Here is a 15,038-nt window from a genome sequence, read left to right on the forward strand (position 1 = left end):
TGGGACATTTTAAAAGTTAACCTTAAATCCTATAATATGAAATCAGCAAAAAAAATAAGCATCCCTTTTTCAGGACCCTGTCTTTCAAAGATAATTAGTACAAATCCAAATAACACAGCTCTTCATTGTAAAGGGTTAAAACACTGTTTCCCATGCTTGTTCAATGAACCATAAACAATTAATGAACATGCACCTGTGGAACGGTCGTTAAGACACTAACAGCTGCACAGGACCGGTACATCCAAACATCACACCTGCGGGACAGGTACAGGATGGCAACAACAACAACTTCCCGAGTTACACCAGGAATGCACAATCCCTCCATCAGTGCTCAGACTGTCCGCAATAGGCTGAGAGGCTGGACTGAGGGCTTGTAGGCCTGTTGTAAGGCAGGTCCTCACCAGACATCACCAGCAACAACGTCGCCTATGGGCAAAAACCCACCGTTGCTGGACCAGACAGGACTGGCAAAAAGTGCTCTTCACTGACGAGTCGCGGTTTGTCTCAACAGGGGTGATGGTCGGATTTGCGTTTATCGTCGAAGGAATGAGCGTTACACCGAGGCCTGTACTCTGGAGCGGGATCGATTTGGAGGTGAAGGGTCCATCATGGTCTGGGGCAGTGTGTCACAGCATCATCGGACTGAGCTTGTTGTCATTGCAGGCAATCTCAATGCTGTGTGTTACAGGGAAAACATCCTCCTCCCTCATGTGGTACCCTTCCTGCAGGCTCATCCTGACATGACCCTCCAGCATGACAATGCCACCAGCCATACTGCTCGTTCTGTGCGTGATTTCCTGCAAGACAGAAATGTCAGTGTTCTGCCATGGCCAGCAAAGAGCCTGGATCTCAATCCCATTGAGCACGTCTGGGACCTGTTGGATCGGAGGGTGAGGGCTAGGGTCAGTCCCCCCAGAAATGTCCGGGAACTTGCAGGTGCCTTGGTAGAAGTAGGGTAACATCTCACAGCAAGAACATGCAAATCTGATGCAGTCCATGAGGAGGAGATGCACTGCAGTACTTAATGTAGCTGGTGGCCACACCAGATACTGACTGTTACTTTTGATTTTGACCCCCCCCCTTCCTTCAGGGACACATTATTCCATTTCTGATAGTCACATGTTTGTGGAACAGGTTCAGTTTATGTCTGAGTTGTTGAATCTTGTTATGTTCATACTAATATTTACACATGTTAAGTTTGCTGAAAATAAACGCAGTTGACATTGAGAGGACGTTTCTTTTTTTGCTGAGTTTATATATTTACAGTACCAGTCAAAAGTTTGGACATACCTACTCATTCAAGGGTTTTTCTTTATTTTTACAATTTTCTACATTGTAGAATAATAGTGAAGACATCAAAACTATGAAATAAAACATTTAGAATCATGTAGTAACCAAAAAAGTGATTGTGGAGGCCAGGTCATCTGATGCAGCACTCCATCACTCTCCTTGGTCAAATAGCCCTTACACAGCTTGGAGGTGTGTTTTGGGGTCATTGTCCTGTTGAAAAACAAATGATAATCGAACTAAGTGCAAACCAGATGGGATGGAGTGTCGCTGCAGAATGCTGTGGTAGCCATGCTGGTTAAGTGTGCCTTGAATTCTAAATAAATCAGACAGTGTCAACAGCAAAGCACCATCTCACCTCCTGCTTCATGGTGGGAACCACACATGCGGAGATCATCCGTTCACGTACTCTGCTTTTCACAAAGACACAGTGTTTGGAACCAAAAATCTAAAATTTGGACTCATCAGACCCAAGCACAGATTTCCAGTGGTCTAATGACCATTGCTCATGTTTCTTGGCCCAAGCACGTCCTTCTTATTAGTGTCCTTTAATAGGGGTTTCTTTGCAGCAATTCGACCATTCACACAGCTATTACTAGCTTGTTCAACCTCTCTTTCGCATCGTCTGAGATCCCTAAAGATTGGAAAGCTGCCGCGGTCATCCCCCTCTTCAAAGGGGGAGACACTCTAGACCCAAACTGCTACAGACCTATATCTATCCTACCCTGCCTTTCTAAAGTCTTCAAAAGCCAAGTTAACAAACAGATCACCGACCATTTTGAATCCCACCGTACCTTCTCCGCTATGCAATCTGGTTTCCGAGCTGGTCATGGGTGCACCTCAGCCACGCTCAAGGTCCTAAACGATATCATAATCTCTATCGATAACAGACAATACTATGCAGCTGTATTCATCGACCTAGCCAAGGCTTTCGACTCTGTCAATCACCACATTCTTATCAGCAGACTCAACAGCCTTGGTTTCTCAATGACTGCCTCGCCTGGTTCACCAACTACTTCTCTGACAGAGTTCAGTGTGTCAAATCATAGGGCCTGTTGTCCGGACCTCTGGAAGTCTCTATGGGGGTGCCACAGGGTTCAATCCTCGGGCCGACTCTTTTCTCTGTATACATCAATGAGGTTGTTCTTGCTGCTGGTGATTCTCTGATCCACCTCTACGCAGACGACACCATTCTGTATACTTCTGGCCCTTTTTTGGACACTGTGTTAACTAACCTCCAGACGAGCTTCAATGCCATACAACTCTCCTTCTGTGGCCTCCAACTGCAAAACTAAATGCATGCTCTTCAACCGATCGCTGCCCACACCTACCCACCCGTCCAGCATCACTACTCTGGACGGTTCTGACTTAGAATATGTGGACAACTACAAATACCTAGGTGTCTGGTTAGACTGTGAACTCTCCTTCCAGACTCACATTAAGCATCTCCAATCCAAAATTAAATCTAGAATCGGCTTCCTATTTCGCAACAAAGCATCCTTCACTCATGCTGCCAAACATACCCTAGTAAAACTGACTATCCTACCGATCCTTGATTTCGGCGATGTCATTTACAAAATAGCCTCCAACACTCTACTCAGCAAATTGGATGCAGTCTATCACAGTGCCATCCATTTTGTCACCAAAGCCCCATATACTACCCACCACTGCGACTTGTATGCTCTCGTTAGCTTGCCCTCGCTTCATATCCGTCGCCAAACCCACTGGCTCCAGGTCATCTATAAGTCGTTGCTAGGTAAAGCCCCGCCTTATCTCAGCTCACTGGTCACCATAGCAGCACCCACCCGCAGCACGCGCTCCAAGCAGGTATATTTGGTCACCCCCAAAGCCAATTCCTCCTTCGGCCGCCTTTCCTTCCAGTTCTCTGCTGACAATGACTTGAACGAACTGCAAAAATCACTGAAGCTGGAGACTCATATCTCCCTCACTGGCTTTAAGCACCAGCTGTCAGAGCAGCTTACAGATCATTGCACCTGTACATAGCCCATCTGTAAATAGCCCATCCAACTACCTCATCACCATATTGTTATTTATTTTCTTTATTTTTCTTCTTTGCAACCCAGTACCGCTACTTGCACACTCATCTTCTGCAAATCTATCACCCCAGTGTTTAATTTGCCATACTGTAATAATTTTGCCACTATGGCCTATTTATTGCCTCACCCCCCTTATCCTACCTCATTTGCACACACTGTATATAGACTTTCTCTGTTGTATTATTGACTGTATGTTTGTTTATTCCATGTGTAACTCTGTGTTGTTGTTTGTGTCACACTGCTTTGCTTTATCTTAACCAGGTCGCAGTTGTAAATGAGAACTTGTTCTCAACTAGCCTACCTGGTTAAATAAAGGTGAAATTTAAAAAAATTGATGTTGAGATGTTTCTGTTACTTGAACTCTGTGAAGCATTTATTTGGGCTGCAATCTGAGGTGCAGTTATCTCTGGGTCTTCCTTTCCTGTGGCGGTCCTCATGAGATCCAGTTTCGTCATAGTGCTTTATGGTTTTTGTGACTCCACTTGAAAAAACTTTAAAAGTTCTTGAAATGTTTCGGATTGACTGACCTTCATGTCTTAAAGTAAGGATGGTCTGTCATTTCTCTTTGCTTTTTTGAGCTGTTCTTGTCATAATATGGACGTGGTCTTTTACCAAATAGGGCTATCTTCTGTATACCACCCCTACCTTGTCACAACACAACTGATTGGCTCAAACGCATTAAGAAGGAAAGAAATTCCACAAATGGACTTTTAACAAGGCACACCTGTTAACTGAAATGCATTCCAGGTGACGACCTCATGAAGCTGTCAGAGAGAAGGCTAAGAACTTGCAAAGCTGTCATCAAGGCAAAGGGTGGCTACTTTGAAGAATCCCAAATATAAAACATATTTTGATTTGTTTAACACTTTTTGGGTTATTTCATGATTCCATATGTGTTATTTCATACAGTTGAAGTCGGAAGTTTACATACACCTTAGCCAAATACATTTAAACTCAGTTTTTCACAATTCCTGACATTTAATCCTAGTAAAAATTGTCTTAGGTGAGTTAGGATCACCACTTTACTTTAAGAATGTGAAATGTCAGAATAATAGAAGAGAGAATTATTTCTTTCAGCTTTTATTTCTTTCATCACATTCCCAGTGGGTCAGAAGTTTACATACACTTAATTAGTATTTGCCTTTAAATTGTTTAACTTGGGTCAAACATTTCAGGTAGCCTTCCGCAAGCTTCCCATAAGTTGGGTGAATTTTGGCCCATTCCTCCTGACAGAGCTGGTGTAACTGAGTCAGGTTTGTAGGCCTCCTTGCTCGCACACGCTTTTTCAGTTCTGCCCACAAATTTTCTATGGGATTGAGGTCAGGGCTATGTGATGGCCACTCCAATACCTTGACTTTGTTGTCCTTAAGCCATTTTGCCACAACTTTGGAAGTATGCTTGGGGTCATTGTCCATTTGGAAGACCCATTTGCGACCAAGCATTAACTTCCTGACTGATGTCTTGAGATGTTGCTTCAATATATCCACATAACTTTCCTACCTCATGATGCCATCTATTTTGTGAAGTGCACCAGTCCTCCTGCAGCAAAGCACCCCCACAACATGATGCTGCCAACCCCGTGCTTCACGGTTGGGATGGTGTTCTTCGGCTTGCAAGCCTCTCCCCTTTTCCACATTCATCTCTAGGAGACAGAACGCGTCTCTTTCCTGAGCGGTATGACGGCTGCGTGGTCCCATGGTGTTTATACTTGCGTACTAATGTTTGTACAGATGAACGTGGTACCTTCAGGCATTTGGAAATTGCTCCCAAGGATGAACCGGACTTGTGGAGGTCTACAATTTTTTGTCTGAGGTCTTGGCTGATTTCTTTTGATTTTCCCATGATGTCAAGCAAAGAGGCACTGAGTTTGAAGGTAGGCCTTGAAATACATCTACAGGTACACCTCCAATTGACTCAAATGATGTCAATTAGCCTATCAGAAGCTTCTAAAGCCATGAAATAATTTTCTGGAATTTTCCAAGCTGTTTAAAGGCACAATCAACTTAGTGTATGTAAGCTAGTTTTAATGACTCCAACCTAAGTGTATGTAAATGTCTGACTTCAACTGTAATTTTGATGTCTTCACTATTATTCTGCTCACTATTATTACTGCTGCTCCGGAGTTGCGCAGCGGTCTAAGTCACTGCATCTCAGTGCAAGAGGGCGTCACTATAGTCCCTAGTTTGAATCCAGGCTGTATCTCATCCGGCCGTGATTGGGAGTCCCATAGGGAGGCACTCAATTGGCCCAGCGTATTCTGGGTTTGGCCGGGGTAGGCCGTCATTGTAAATAAGAATGAGTTCTTAACTGACTTGCCTAGTTAAACAAAGGCTGTAGAAAATAGTAAAATAAATAAAAACCCTAGAATGAGTAGGTGTGTCCAAACTTTTGACTGGTACTGTATATATATAATATATATGTAGATTTTGTGTTGTTGTTGACCTATCACAAGTGGGGCACCGCCCCTAACACCCTAATGGATGGGCAGCCACTGCATCTGACTTCATTTCAAAGATACAAATTCAACATATTTTATACAACGCACTGGGCACACACTGGTTGACTCAACGTTTTTTCCACGTAATTTCAATTAAATTACAGTGAACCAACGTGGAATAGACGTTGAATTGACATCTGTGCCCAGTGGGAAGATTTGTCTACGTTAAAAATGTGTTACAATGATGACATAATCCTGTGGTTGAAATTTCACCCTCAAAACAACAGTTTACTTTTTTCAAATCCAATGTATTTTCCACGTAGATTCCACGTCACAATACGCTGACAAATTGCGTTGGAACAAAGTTGATTCAACCAGTTTGTGCCCAGTCTGAGGCCTCCTAACCCTACTCCTACCGCAGCACCTGTTGCTCCAGGCTTTACCCACACATGACACTACCGCCTCTCGTTTCTCAGAAACAGGCAGACTGACTCTGACTGGGAGGTCAGTTGGGCATAATAACTAGTGACTAGTTTCTTAGAATCCTGTTGTGGGCAGGTACAGTAGGTAGGAGGCCAGGGGACGTGATTTGGCTTTTAAAGACATTTTTCCCTTGGGGGGCGGAGCAGGACCTGTTCTACAAGTCCAGGTCACCCATAGGATGTGATCTCATGTCCCTCATTTACTATGTTGTGTGTCCTTAGCTGTCAGTCCAGTGTCTGTTCCTGGATGTGAGATAGAGCTGGCAGAGAGCTTTCCTCAGGAAAGAGTAGATGCTGCAGCACTGCTGAAAGATATTTCCTCCACTGAAAAGGGAATACACCACAGTAGTCTCTAGCTACAGTGCAGGAGCCAGTCATGGCGCTGCGTCCACGGGCTTCCTCCCAGCCTGGGAAACCTTCGTTCTTACAGAGCCCCAAGGTGGTCATGGCTCTGCGGCCCAGGGCCGTGTCCTCTCACTCAAGCTCCATGCTGGAGGATGAGCTAACCTGCTCTGTGTGCTGCGAGATCTTCAGGGACCCTGTGGTGCTCAAGTGCACCCACAGCTTCTGCCGGGCCTGCCTGCAGCAGTTCTGGAACCAGAAGAAGGCGAGGCGCGAGTGTCCCGTGTGCCGCAGGAAGTGTTCCCTGACGGAGCCCACAGTGAGCCTGGCTCTGAAGAACGTGGCCGATACCTTCTTCAGGGAGCAGAGGAGCCAGGGCGAGGCGGGCGGAGGGCCGGACAGAGGGGGCATCCCAGTGAAGTCTGAGGCGAAGTGCCACACACACGGGGAGGTGCTGAAGCTGTTCTGCCAGGACGATGCCGAGGTGCTCTGCTGTGTGTGTCACACGTCTAAGAGGCACCAGGGCCACTGTGTGATCCCACTGGAGGAGGGGGCCCAGGAGCTCAAGGTTAGAATGGCTTGTCTCGTATCATTCACTTTTGGATGGTTGTGTAACCCTCTCTTTTATGGTGATGCAAATATTGTATTCTGTCAGATAATCTTTTAATTTCACAGTTTTTATTCAGATATACTACTTTATATTGACCATACTACCTTGAAAATGTGTTCTTAATCCAGCTCGTTTTAGCAACAGTATAAAACTTGAAGCAGTACAGTCAGCAATCAAACATAACTATTGTGAAACATGATTGTTATTGATGCGACACATTTCACAACAGTGACATTTCGATACTGTATCTGCTAGTTGGATTAAAAAAAACTAAAAAAACTACACAATGTAAGGTGATACGTGAATGCTTCTTTACACGGTTACACCGTATGCTAGTGCAATGCACTGGCAGCAATTTTTCAACTAACCCTTACCTGGTGATACTTTCTTAATTCTCGATTCAGATTAAACTTTTCTATTGTAAACATCTGTGTGCAGTTGCAGACGGCACTCAAAAAACCATAGAATATGGTGTCACCAAAAAAAGTATCACCAAAATATCCTGATTACGGTTAAACAGCAACCTATGCACGACCTCAGATGAGCTTTAGCTTTGCCGTTGACATTCGTGTTTACATGGCTAGATTTGCTTGAGCTAAGCTTCCACTTTACTGCTTTTCCACTTTACAGTTTTATCTCTAAAAACGTTCTCTCTCTCTCCCCCTATCTCTCTCTCTCCCCCTCCTCTCTCTCCCTCAGGAAGAAATGAAGAAAGAATTGATCCCTCTAAAGAAGAGCCTCCGTGGCCTCTATGAAGCCAAGCAGGAGTGTGATGACACAACTGTGCACATGAAGGTATCAACAAATAGGGCGTCCGAAACCGTGGGACATCAGCAGATCCCAACACAACACTGACTTATGTTTAGTTTACACACTGTTAGTCTGTCAACAGTTGGAGGAATGCCTTTGAAAAAACAAACCCTTGAAAATATGGTCTTATAACTTGTGTACATTATATCCTCATGTGGACAAAGCAGTCAATATGCTTTGTGCCTTGTATTTGAGCAAGCAGTACAAGTGCCTGGTGTTTGACCAGGCAATTCCCCCTTGAGGGATAATAAAGTTATTTTAAATTGATTTAATCTATCACACAAATCAGAAATCAGACATGTCTAGGTTGTAAGAGACTTTGTTGTCAATGGCTTGCCTACCAAAACAACGTTTTGACAAATGTCTGCAATTGTGTGCCACTGTTCTAGAGTTACATATATATAAGATTGTATCTCTCCTATGACCCGTTTCTCCTGTTTGTCCAGAGCCAGACCCAGCAGACAGAGAATCATATCAGAGAGGAGTTTGAGCAGCTCAGGCAGTTCCTTCAGAATGAGGAGGAAGCCAGGATAGCTATCCTACAGGAGGAAGATGAGCAGAAGAGACATCTGGTGAGGAAGAAGGCAGAGGGCATCACGGCAGACATCCTCACCCTCTCTCATGCCATCATCGCTATTGATAATGACATAGCCTCCAGTGATGCTCTTTTCCTCCAGGTAAGAAGAATATAAACTTTTATAAACCGGCAGTATTAACAGTACAAACAGTTACAAAACATTTGTCTTGTTCCCTTTTCAGAACTACAGAAACACAAAGAAGAGGTAAGTGTTTTGACTTGAGTACCTAATACCCTTATAATGTAATGTACCAAACTCCAACTAGAACTAACTGGCTGTTATATTGTTGCAGAGCTGTGATACCTCAGAAGGGTCCAGAGGAGATCTCAGGTGCTATGATCAACGTGGCGAAGCATGTCAGCTCCCTCAAGTACAAGGTCTGGGAGAAGATGGTGGGGCTGGTGGAGTACAGTATGTATAGCAAGACTACAGTAGTCTGTTTATGCTCCAGTCTTTGGCTTGTTGGGTATCTAGCTAGCTATAACTGCATTAACTAATGTTCTAGTGAACTTCTACTAACTCGTATAGATGTACGATAATTAATTTTTTACTAGATCCACAACTTGTAAATGTTTCCATCACTGAAGCCCTTTTCTCCATCTCCCAGCTCCTGTGACTCTGGATCCTAACACGGCCTACTCCTGGCTCTCTCTGAACAAGGACCTGACCAGTGTGACCAACAGTGGTCATGTGCAGGTGCTCCCAGACAATCCAGAGCGTTTTGACCACTTCGTGTTCGTCCTGGGCTCTGAGGGCTTCACCACCGGCTGCCACGCCTGGGAGGTAGAGGTGGGGGACAAGGACGACTGGATGCTGGGTGTGGTCAAGGAGTCCATCAACAGGAAGGGCCGGATCTCAGGCTGCCCTGAGGGCGGCTTGTGGATGATCTCCCACTGCGAGGGTGAGTATATGGCCATGACCCGGCCACGCACCCCTCTCAAACTGACAGGGGAGCTGAAGAGGGTCAGGGTGCAGCTGGACTACGACTCTGGGGAGGTGACCTTCTCCAACCCTGTTAATATGACGTCCATCTACACCTTCAAGGATTTCTTCACTGAGAGGATGTTCCCCTTTTTCTGCCCTGGAGCCAACATCAACGGCAACAACCCCGGCCCGCTGAAGATCTGCCCGGTCAAAGTGGCTGTGTGGAACAGCGCCACCTGGTGATGAGGAGGGGTTCTGATAGCACCATTCAAAGAGAGTGGTAGCTGTACATCCAAGGCACATATCCAGCCTCAAGACACATAGGTAATGACGTAGTGAAATGTTTGGCACGGTGTGTGTGGAAAACATTTTGTAAGATCTTTTAGAGATTTTTTTGATTGCCTTTTGACTTTATCGATAGAAGAAATTAGATACTGATTATTACCGAAAGACTCCATTTGACATTGGCTTTTTTGCCATGTTATGGAATGTGTAGTAAAGAGCATGTGTGAGATGAATGAAGATATTCGATACGACACAATGAATATTACAATTCCTGTATATAAAAGCCCCAAAATGTTTTTGTTTTTTTTCTCAATTGAATAAACTTTGGGGGGGATACCACTTGATTGTACTCATGTTTATTTGATGCATATTTATAGAAGGTTTATAGAACGATTATAAAAGATTGTGTTCAGAGTTCTCCAGTGTTCAGTACAATCCAGTGAGTTTACCAAGGCATGACTTTGCCCTCATAGTCCAGGAAGGCCCCAATCTGTTTCTCAGTAAGGAAGACCATCACACACAGCAGTCCTTCCACACTCTCTGGAGCATCGATCGCCGCCTGGTGGTCATAGTAAACACATACGTGGAATTAGACTTTATTGGGCCATGACTAATCAAAGCCTTTCAAATTTTGTCTTGACGCCTCCAGATAATCAAAACAGAACATCAGACCAAAGCCCGGTTTTAGGCTTATGCCACGACCCACTATTGGGTTCTGACGCATGCTCCTGATGGACTATTGGGACAACACTGCTCTAAGGTGCTTAAACATAGTTCATTACATCCTTTCCCACCCCCTGAGGTCAATAGAAGCACCCTGCCAGTCAGACTCACCCCTTTTCCACCCATGTCAGTGCGGACCCAGCCCGGGTGCAGGACCGCAAACAGGATCTCATCCTTCCTGAACTCCTCTGTAGAGCTGAACGTCAGCATGTTCAGACCAGCCTGAGAGGAGAGGAAAGGAGGAGCAGGAAGAGAGAAGGGAGGGAGGCTGTTAAAGAGGAGAGGATACAGGACAATAGATTGGATGTAGAACCATGACTACGGAATGAATGAAAAGGTTTCAAACTCATCAGACACATGACATGTATTCCATTCCAGCCATTACAAAGAGCCCGTCCGCCGATTTAAATTGACACCAGCCTCCACTGACATGGCTGGGCTAACCTGACAGGGAATATAATGTGATGGAAGAGGATGTGTTATGACAGGCAGGGTAACAGAGGTCTGTTTACTTTGCTGATGCCATAGGGAAGAAAGAATACATCTCCTTGACGGTTGCCATGGAGCCCACCGTGCTGGAAATGCTAACCACAGCTGGCTTACTGCAGGACATTTCTGGTTTCCCGCTGGCTGTGGCTGCTGCCTGCAGATCGGGCAGAAACTCCTAATGAGGACCACAGGGACAGAGAGGGAGACAGAGAAAACAAAAATGATTAATCATTCTTCAGTATTTTGCACCTTTTGTTTGCAGACATTAGGAAAAACAAATACATTTTGAATGTCCTCTAAAACGTATTTGTATGTGTGTTTTTCTGGCTCTCTGCTCTCACCTTAATGACGTCCATGGGGCCCATGATGTTGGTGTTGAATGCAGCCGGCATTTCCTGGGTACTTGTGGTCTGCATGGTGTCGTGAGTCAGCACCCCCGTGTTGTTTACCAGCAGGTTGAGATCTGGGGCTAGTCACCCCCAGTATCCAGTCTAACATCCCAGCTGGCCAGCTCAGAGTAACCTGGCACTCTGCCATGTGATTCATACAGTACAGGCAATACAAGTGCATGCTGTGACTGGTGAGATTGACAACAGTGCCATTAATAGGCTCAATAATCCTAGTGCTAGAGCGTGAAGAAACAGAAGAATGGAACAGAGCGAGTACTCACCAAGACGGATGACAGTGATGACATCGGGGTGCTTCTTTGCCAGGTCTCGCAGACCCTTAAACACAAAGGACACATTGTTGGTTAGACACAGAAAATACATCTCCAGGAAGGCTTTATTTTCTGTCTTTGCTCAGTAGAGTTTTCCTTATTCAGTGGAGTTTGCCTTCAAGCAGAGTCATGTATTTAGAGAGTTGGGGCATTGAGGTTTGTGCATTATGATGCATTTACGTGACACTATTTCAACATTCTAAGGCAGCCGTGTGAGCGCCCTATTAACATTATATGGGGAATATTTAATCACCATCACACTGCACACTGCCCTATCCCATCTGGACAAGAGGAATACCTACCTAAGAATGCTGTTCATTGACTATAGCTCAGCATTCAACATAGTACCCTCCAAGCTCATCATTAAGCTGGTCTGCACCCCGCCCTGTGCCACTGGGTCCTGGACTTCCTGATGGGCCGCCCCCAGGTGGGGAAGATGGGAAACAACATCTTCACTTCGCTGATTTTCAACACAGGGGCCCCACAAGGGTGCGTGCTCAGCTCCCTCCTGTACTCCCTGTTCACCCATTACTGCGTGGCCAATCACACCTCCAACTCAATCATGAAGTTTGCAGACCACACAACAGTAGTAGGCCTGATTACCAACATGGAGGAGGTGAGGGCCCTGGCGGAGTGGTGTCAGGAAAATAATCTCTCCCTCAACGTCAACAAAACGAAGAAGCTGATTGTGGACTTCAGGAAACAGCAGAGGGAGCACGCCCCTATCCACATCGATGGGACCGCAGTGGAGAAGGTGGAAAGCTTCAAGTTCCTCGCCATACACATCACTGACAATCTGAAATGGTCCACCCACACAGACAGTGTGGTGAAGAAAGCGCAACAGAACCTCTTCAACCTCAGGAGGCTGAATAAATTAATCTTGGCCCCTGAGACCCTCACAAACTAAAGATGCATAATTGTCGGGCTGTTTCACCGCCTGGTATGGCAACTGCACCGCCCGCAACCGCAGGGCTCTCCAGAGGGTGGTGCGGTCTGCACAATTCATCACAGGGGGCACACTGCCTGCCCTCCAGGACACCTACAGCATCCGATGTCACAGAAAGGCCATAAAGATCATCAAGGACAACAACCACATGAGCCATGGCCTGTTCACCCCGCTATCATCCAGAAGGAGAAGTCAGTACAGGTGCATCAAATCCGGGACCGAGAGACTGAAAAACAGCTTCTATCTCAAGGCAATTAGACTGTTAAATAGCCATCACTAGCCGGCTACCACCCGGTTACTCAACCCTGCACCTTAGAGGCTGCTGCCCTATATACATAGACATGGAATTCCATAATAATAATTCCATAATAATGGAACACTAGTCACTTTAATAATGTTTACATACTGCTTTACTTATCTCATATATATACTTTATTCTATTCTACTGTATTCTAGTTAATGCCACTACGACATTGCTCGTCCTGATATTTATATATTTCTTAATTCCATTCTTTTACTTTTAGATTTGTGTGTATTGTTGTGAATTGTTAGATACTACTGCACTGTTGGAGCTAGGAACACAAGCATTTTGCTACACCCGCAATAACATCTGCTAAATATACTGTATGTATGTGACCAATAACATTTGATTTGATTTAAATAAGGCTATGTAACTGAATGTCTAGAATTAAAACAAAATACAACATTCTAAAAGTTGACCCAACTCTCTAAATACATGGCTCTGCCCTCAAGGACATAGCTGCCCTAAGAACAACATGGAATAAGGAACACTCCTATCTCCTCTCTCTGCTCCAGCAGCAGCAGCTCTGCTCTCACCTCAGCTCTGAGCCCGTCTAGGTCTCGGCAGCAGGCTAATAACTGTCAGACCGGCTGGGGAAACTCCACCATCTGTTCAACCATCTCCAAACCCAGGCCTCGGTTGGTCCCCGTGATCAGGACGCTGCATGCTTTAGCTGCCATTTCTTCTCCTTTCAGTCTCTGCCTCGACCTGGATTGTGTGACTGTTCTCTCCTTCTCACCCCATTTATAACCTCAATTATTTTCATTGAGTGTTTATTCTGTAGCCTCACCACACCCAGTCCACATTAGATTGTGTATATGAGGTAGTATGCTGAGTCGTGTGTGTGTGTGTGTGCGTGCCATGGGCAGAAGGGGTTGTGTATGGGAAATTAAGGATGTTAATACCATACCTGATGGTTGCAAATGAAAAAGAACCCACTGGGCACTCACTGGTTGAATCAACATGCTTTCCACGTCATTTCAATGAAATTACGTTGAACCAACGTGAAATAGACATTGAATTGAGTCTGTGCCCAGTGGGAAGTTACATAATGTAAACTGTGATGAGAGCTAAGCCAACAGTAGCCATGGGGACGCAGCCTGGACTGCAGCTAAAAGCTGTGTGTCCATTTGTTAAAATATTTGATCAAGGTTTAAGATAAATTATTAAATAATTCTACCCGGAAACTTAACCATTAGGATTAGAGGTTATGTAGCATGGACAAGGGGTAATTAAAAATGATAACCATTGGGGAAGAAAGGGATGTATGTGTGTGCCGAAAGAAAGCAAAGAGACTCCTTAACCTATGTTTGAACCGACCCAGCTATAACTCTGTGGAGATAAGATAGGACAGGGAGAGCCCCTCCAGGTTTCCCGTATCTGGGGGGGACTGGAACTGTCAGCTGAGTGGTAATAAACTGTGGTGAGACTTCAGGGGAAAATCCCATATATTAGTGTGTATGTATGTGTGTAGGTTAAGAGCAAAGTATAAAAGGAAGGTTTTTATATATGCACGGGAGAGATCTCGCAAATAAAATTGTATCTGACTAATTGTGAGATGGGAATTCTGTCTGTTTCATTTAAACCAGAACTTTACAACCTCTGGGTTTCAGACCTAGAAAGATAATTGCAATTTATGAACATTAATTACTAAATTACATAACACCATTGAACAATGGAAGATGAATGAGGTAATGTAAACAACTCAGCTTTGGGAGCAGAAAGTAGATCAGATTCAGAGAGCTGATGAGAGGACGCTTCCCACGGCCTGGAAAAACCGGCCCCTGAGTGGCGCAGCGGTCTAAGGTACTGCATCTCAGTGCTAGAGGCGTTACTACAGACCCTGGTTTGATCCCGGGCTATATCACAACTGGCCGTGATCGGGAGTCCCAAAGGGCAGCGCACAATTGGCCCAGTGTCGTCCAGGTTAGGGGAGGGTTTGGCCGGGGTAGGCTGTCATTGTAAATAAGAATGTGTTCTTAACTGACTTGCCTAGATAAATAAAGGTTAAATAAAAAGAAGTGGAAAGCACTTGGGCCAGCACTGTGG

The 15,038-nt window shown here is 45.0% G+C and overlaps 1 protein-coding gene and 1 pseudogene across 1 annotated transcript; one reads left to right on the top strand and one right to left on the bottom strand.

Annotated features, from left to right (window-relative positions):
- The first annotated feature begins 6,639 nt into the window (after positions 1–6,639).
- Positions 6,640–10,093, top strand: LOC120044635 (tripartite motif-containing protein 35-like). Its single transcript, XM_038989308.1, has 6 exons — positions 6,640–7,173; positions 7,915–8,010; positions 8,472–8,702; positions 8,785–8,807; positions 8,896–9,014; positions 9,211–10,093. The coding sequence occupies exons 1-6, from the start codon at positions 6,640–6,642 to the stop codon at positions 9,768–9,770; spliced, it is 1,563 nt and encodes a 520-aa protein (XP_038845236.1). The 3' UTR covers positions 9,771–10,093.
- A 164-nt stretch (positions 10,094–10,257) lies between these two features.
- On the bottom strand, positions 10,258–13,669 carry LOC120044051 (annotated as a pseudogene).
- Between the last annotated feature and the right edge of the window lie 1,369 nt (positions 13,670–15,038).

The sequence above is a fragment of the Salvelinus namaycush genome, chromosome 3 (genome assembly GCF_016432855.1).
Source record: "Salvelinus namaycush isolate Seneca chromosome 3, SaNama_1.0, whole genome shotgun sequence".
Lineage (NCBI taxonomy): Eukaryota > Metazoa > Chordata > Actinopteri > Salmoniformes > Salmonidae > Salvelinus > Salvelinus namaycush.

What these genes read in the sequence shown, in the direction of transcription:
- LOC120044635 (XM_038989308.1), top strand. Translation starts at nt 6,640, where the DNA reads ATGGCGCTGCGTCCACGGGCTTCCTCCCAGCCTGGGAAACCTTCGTTC. An exon ending in GTGATGCTCTTTTCCTCCAG is followed by an intron (nt 8,703 to 8,784) that starts GTAAGAAGAATA and finishes TTCCCTTTTCAG; the next exon opens with AACTACAGAAACACAAAGAA. An exon ending in GGTGGGGCTGGTGGAGTACA is followed by an intron (nt 9,015 to 9,210) that starts GTATGTATAGCA and finishes TCCATCTCCCAG; the next exon opens with CTCCTGTGACTCTGGATCCT.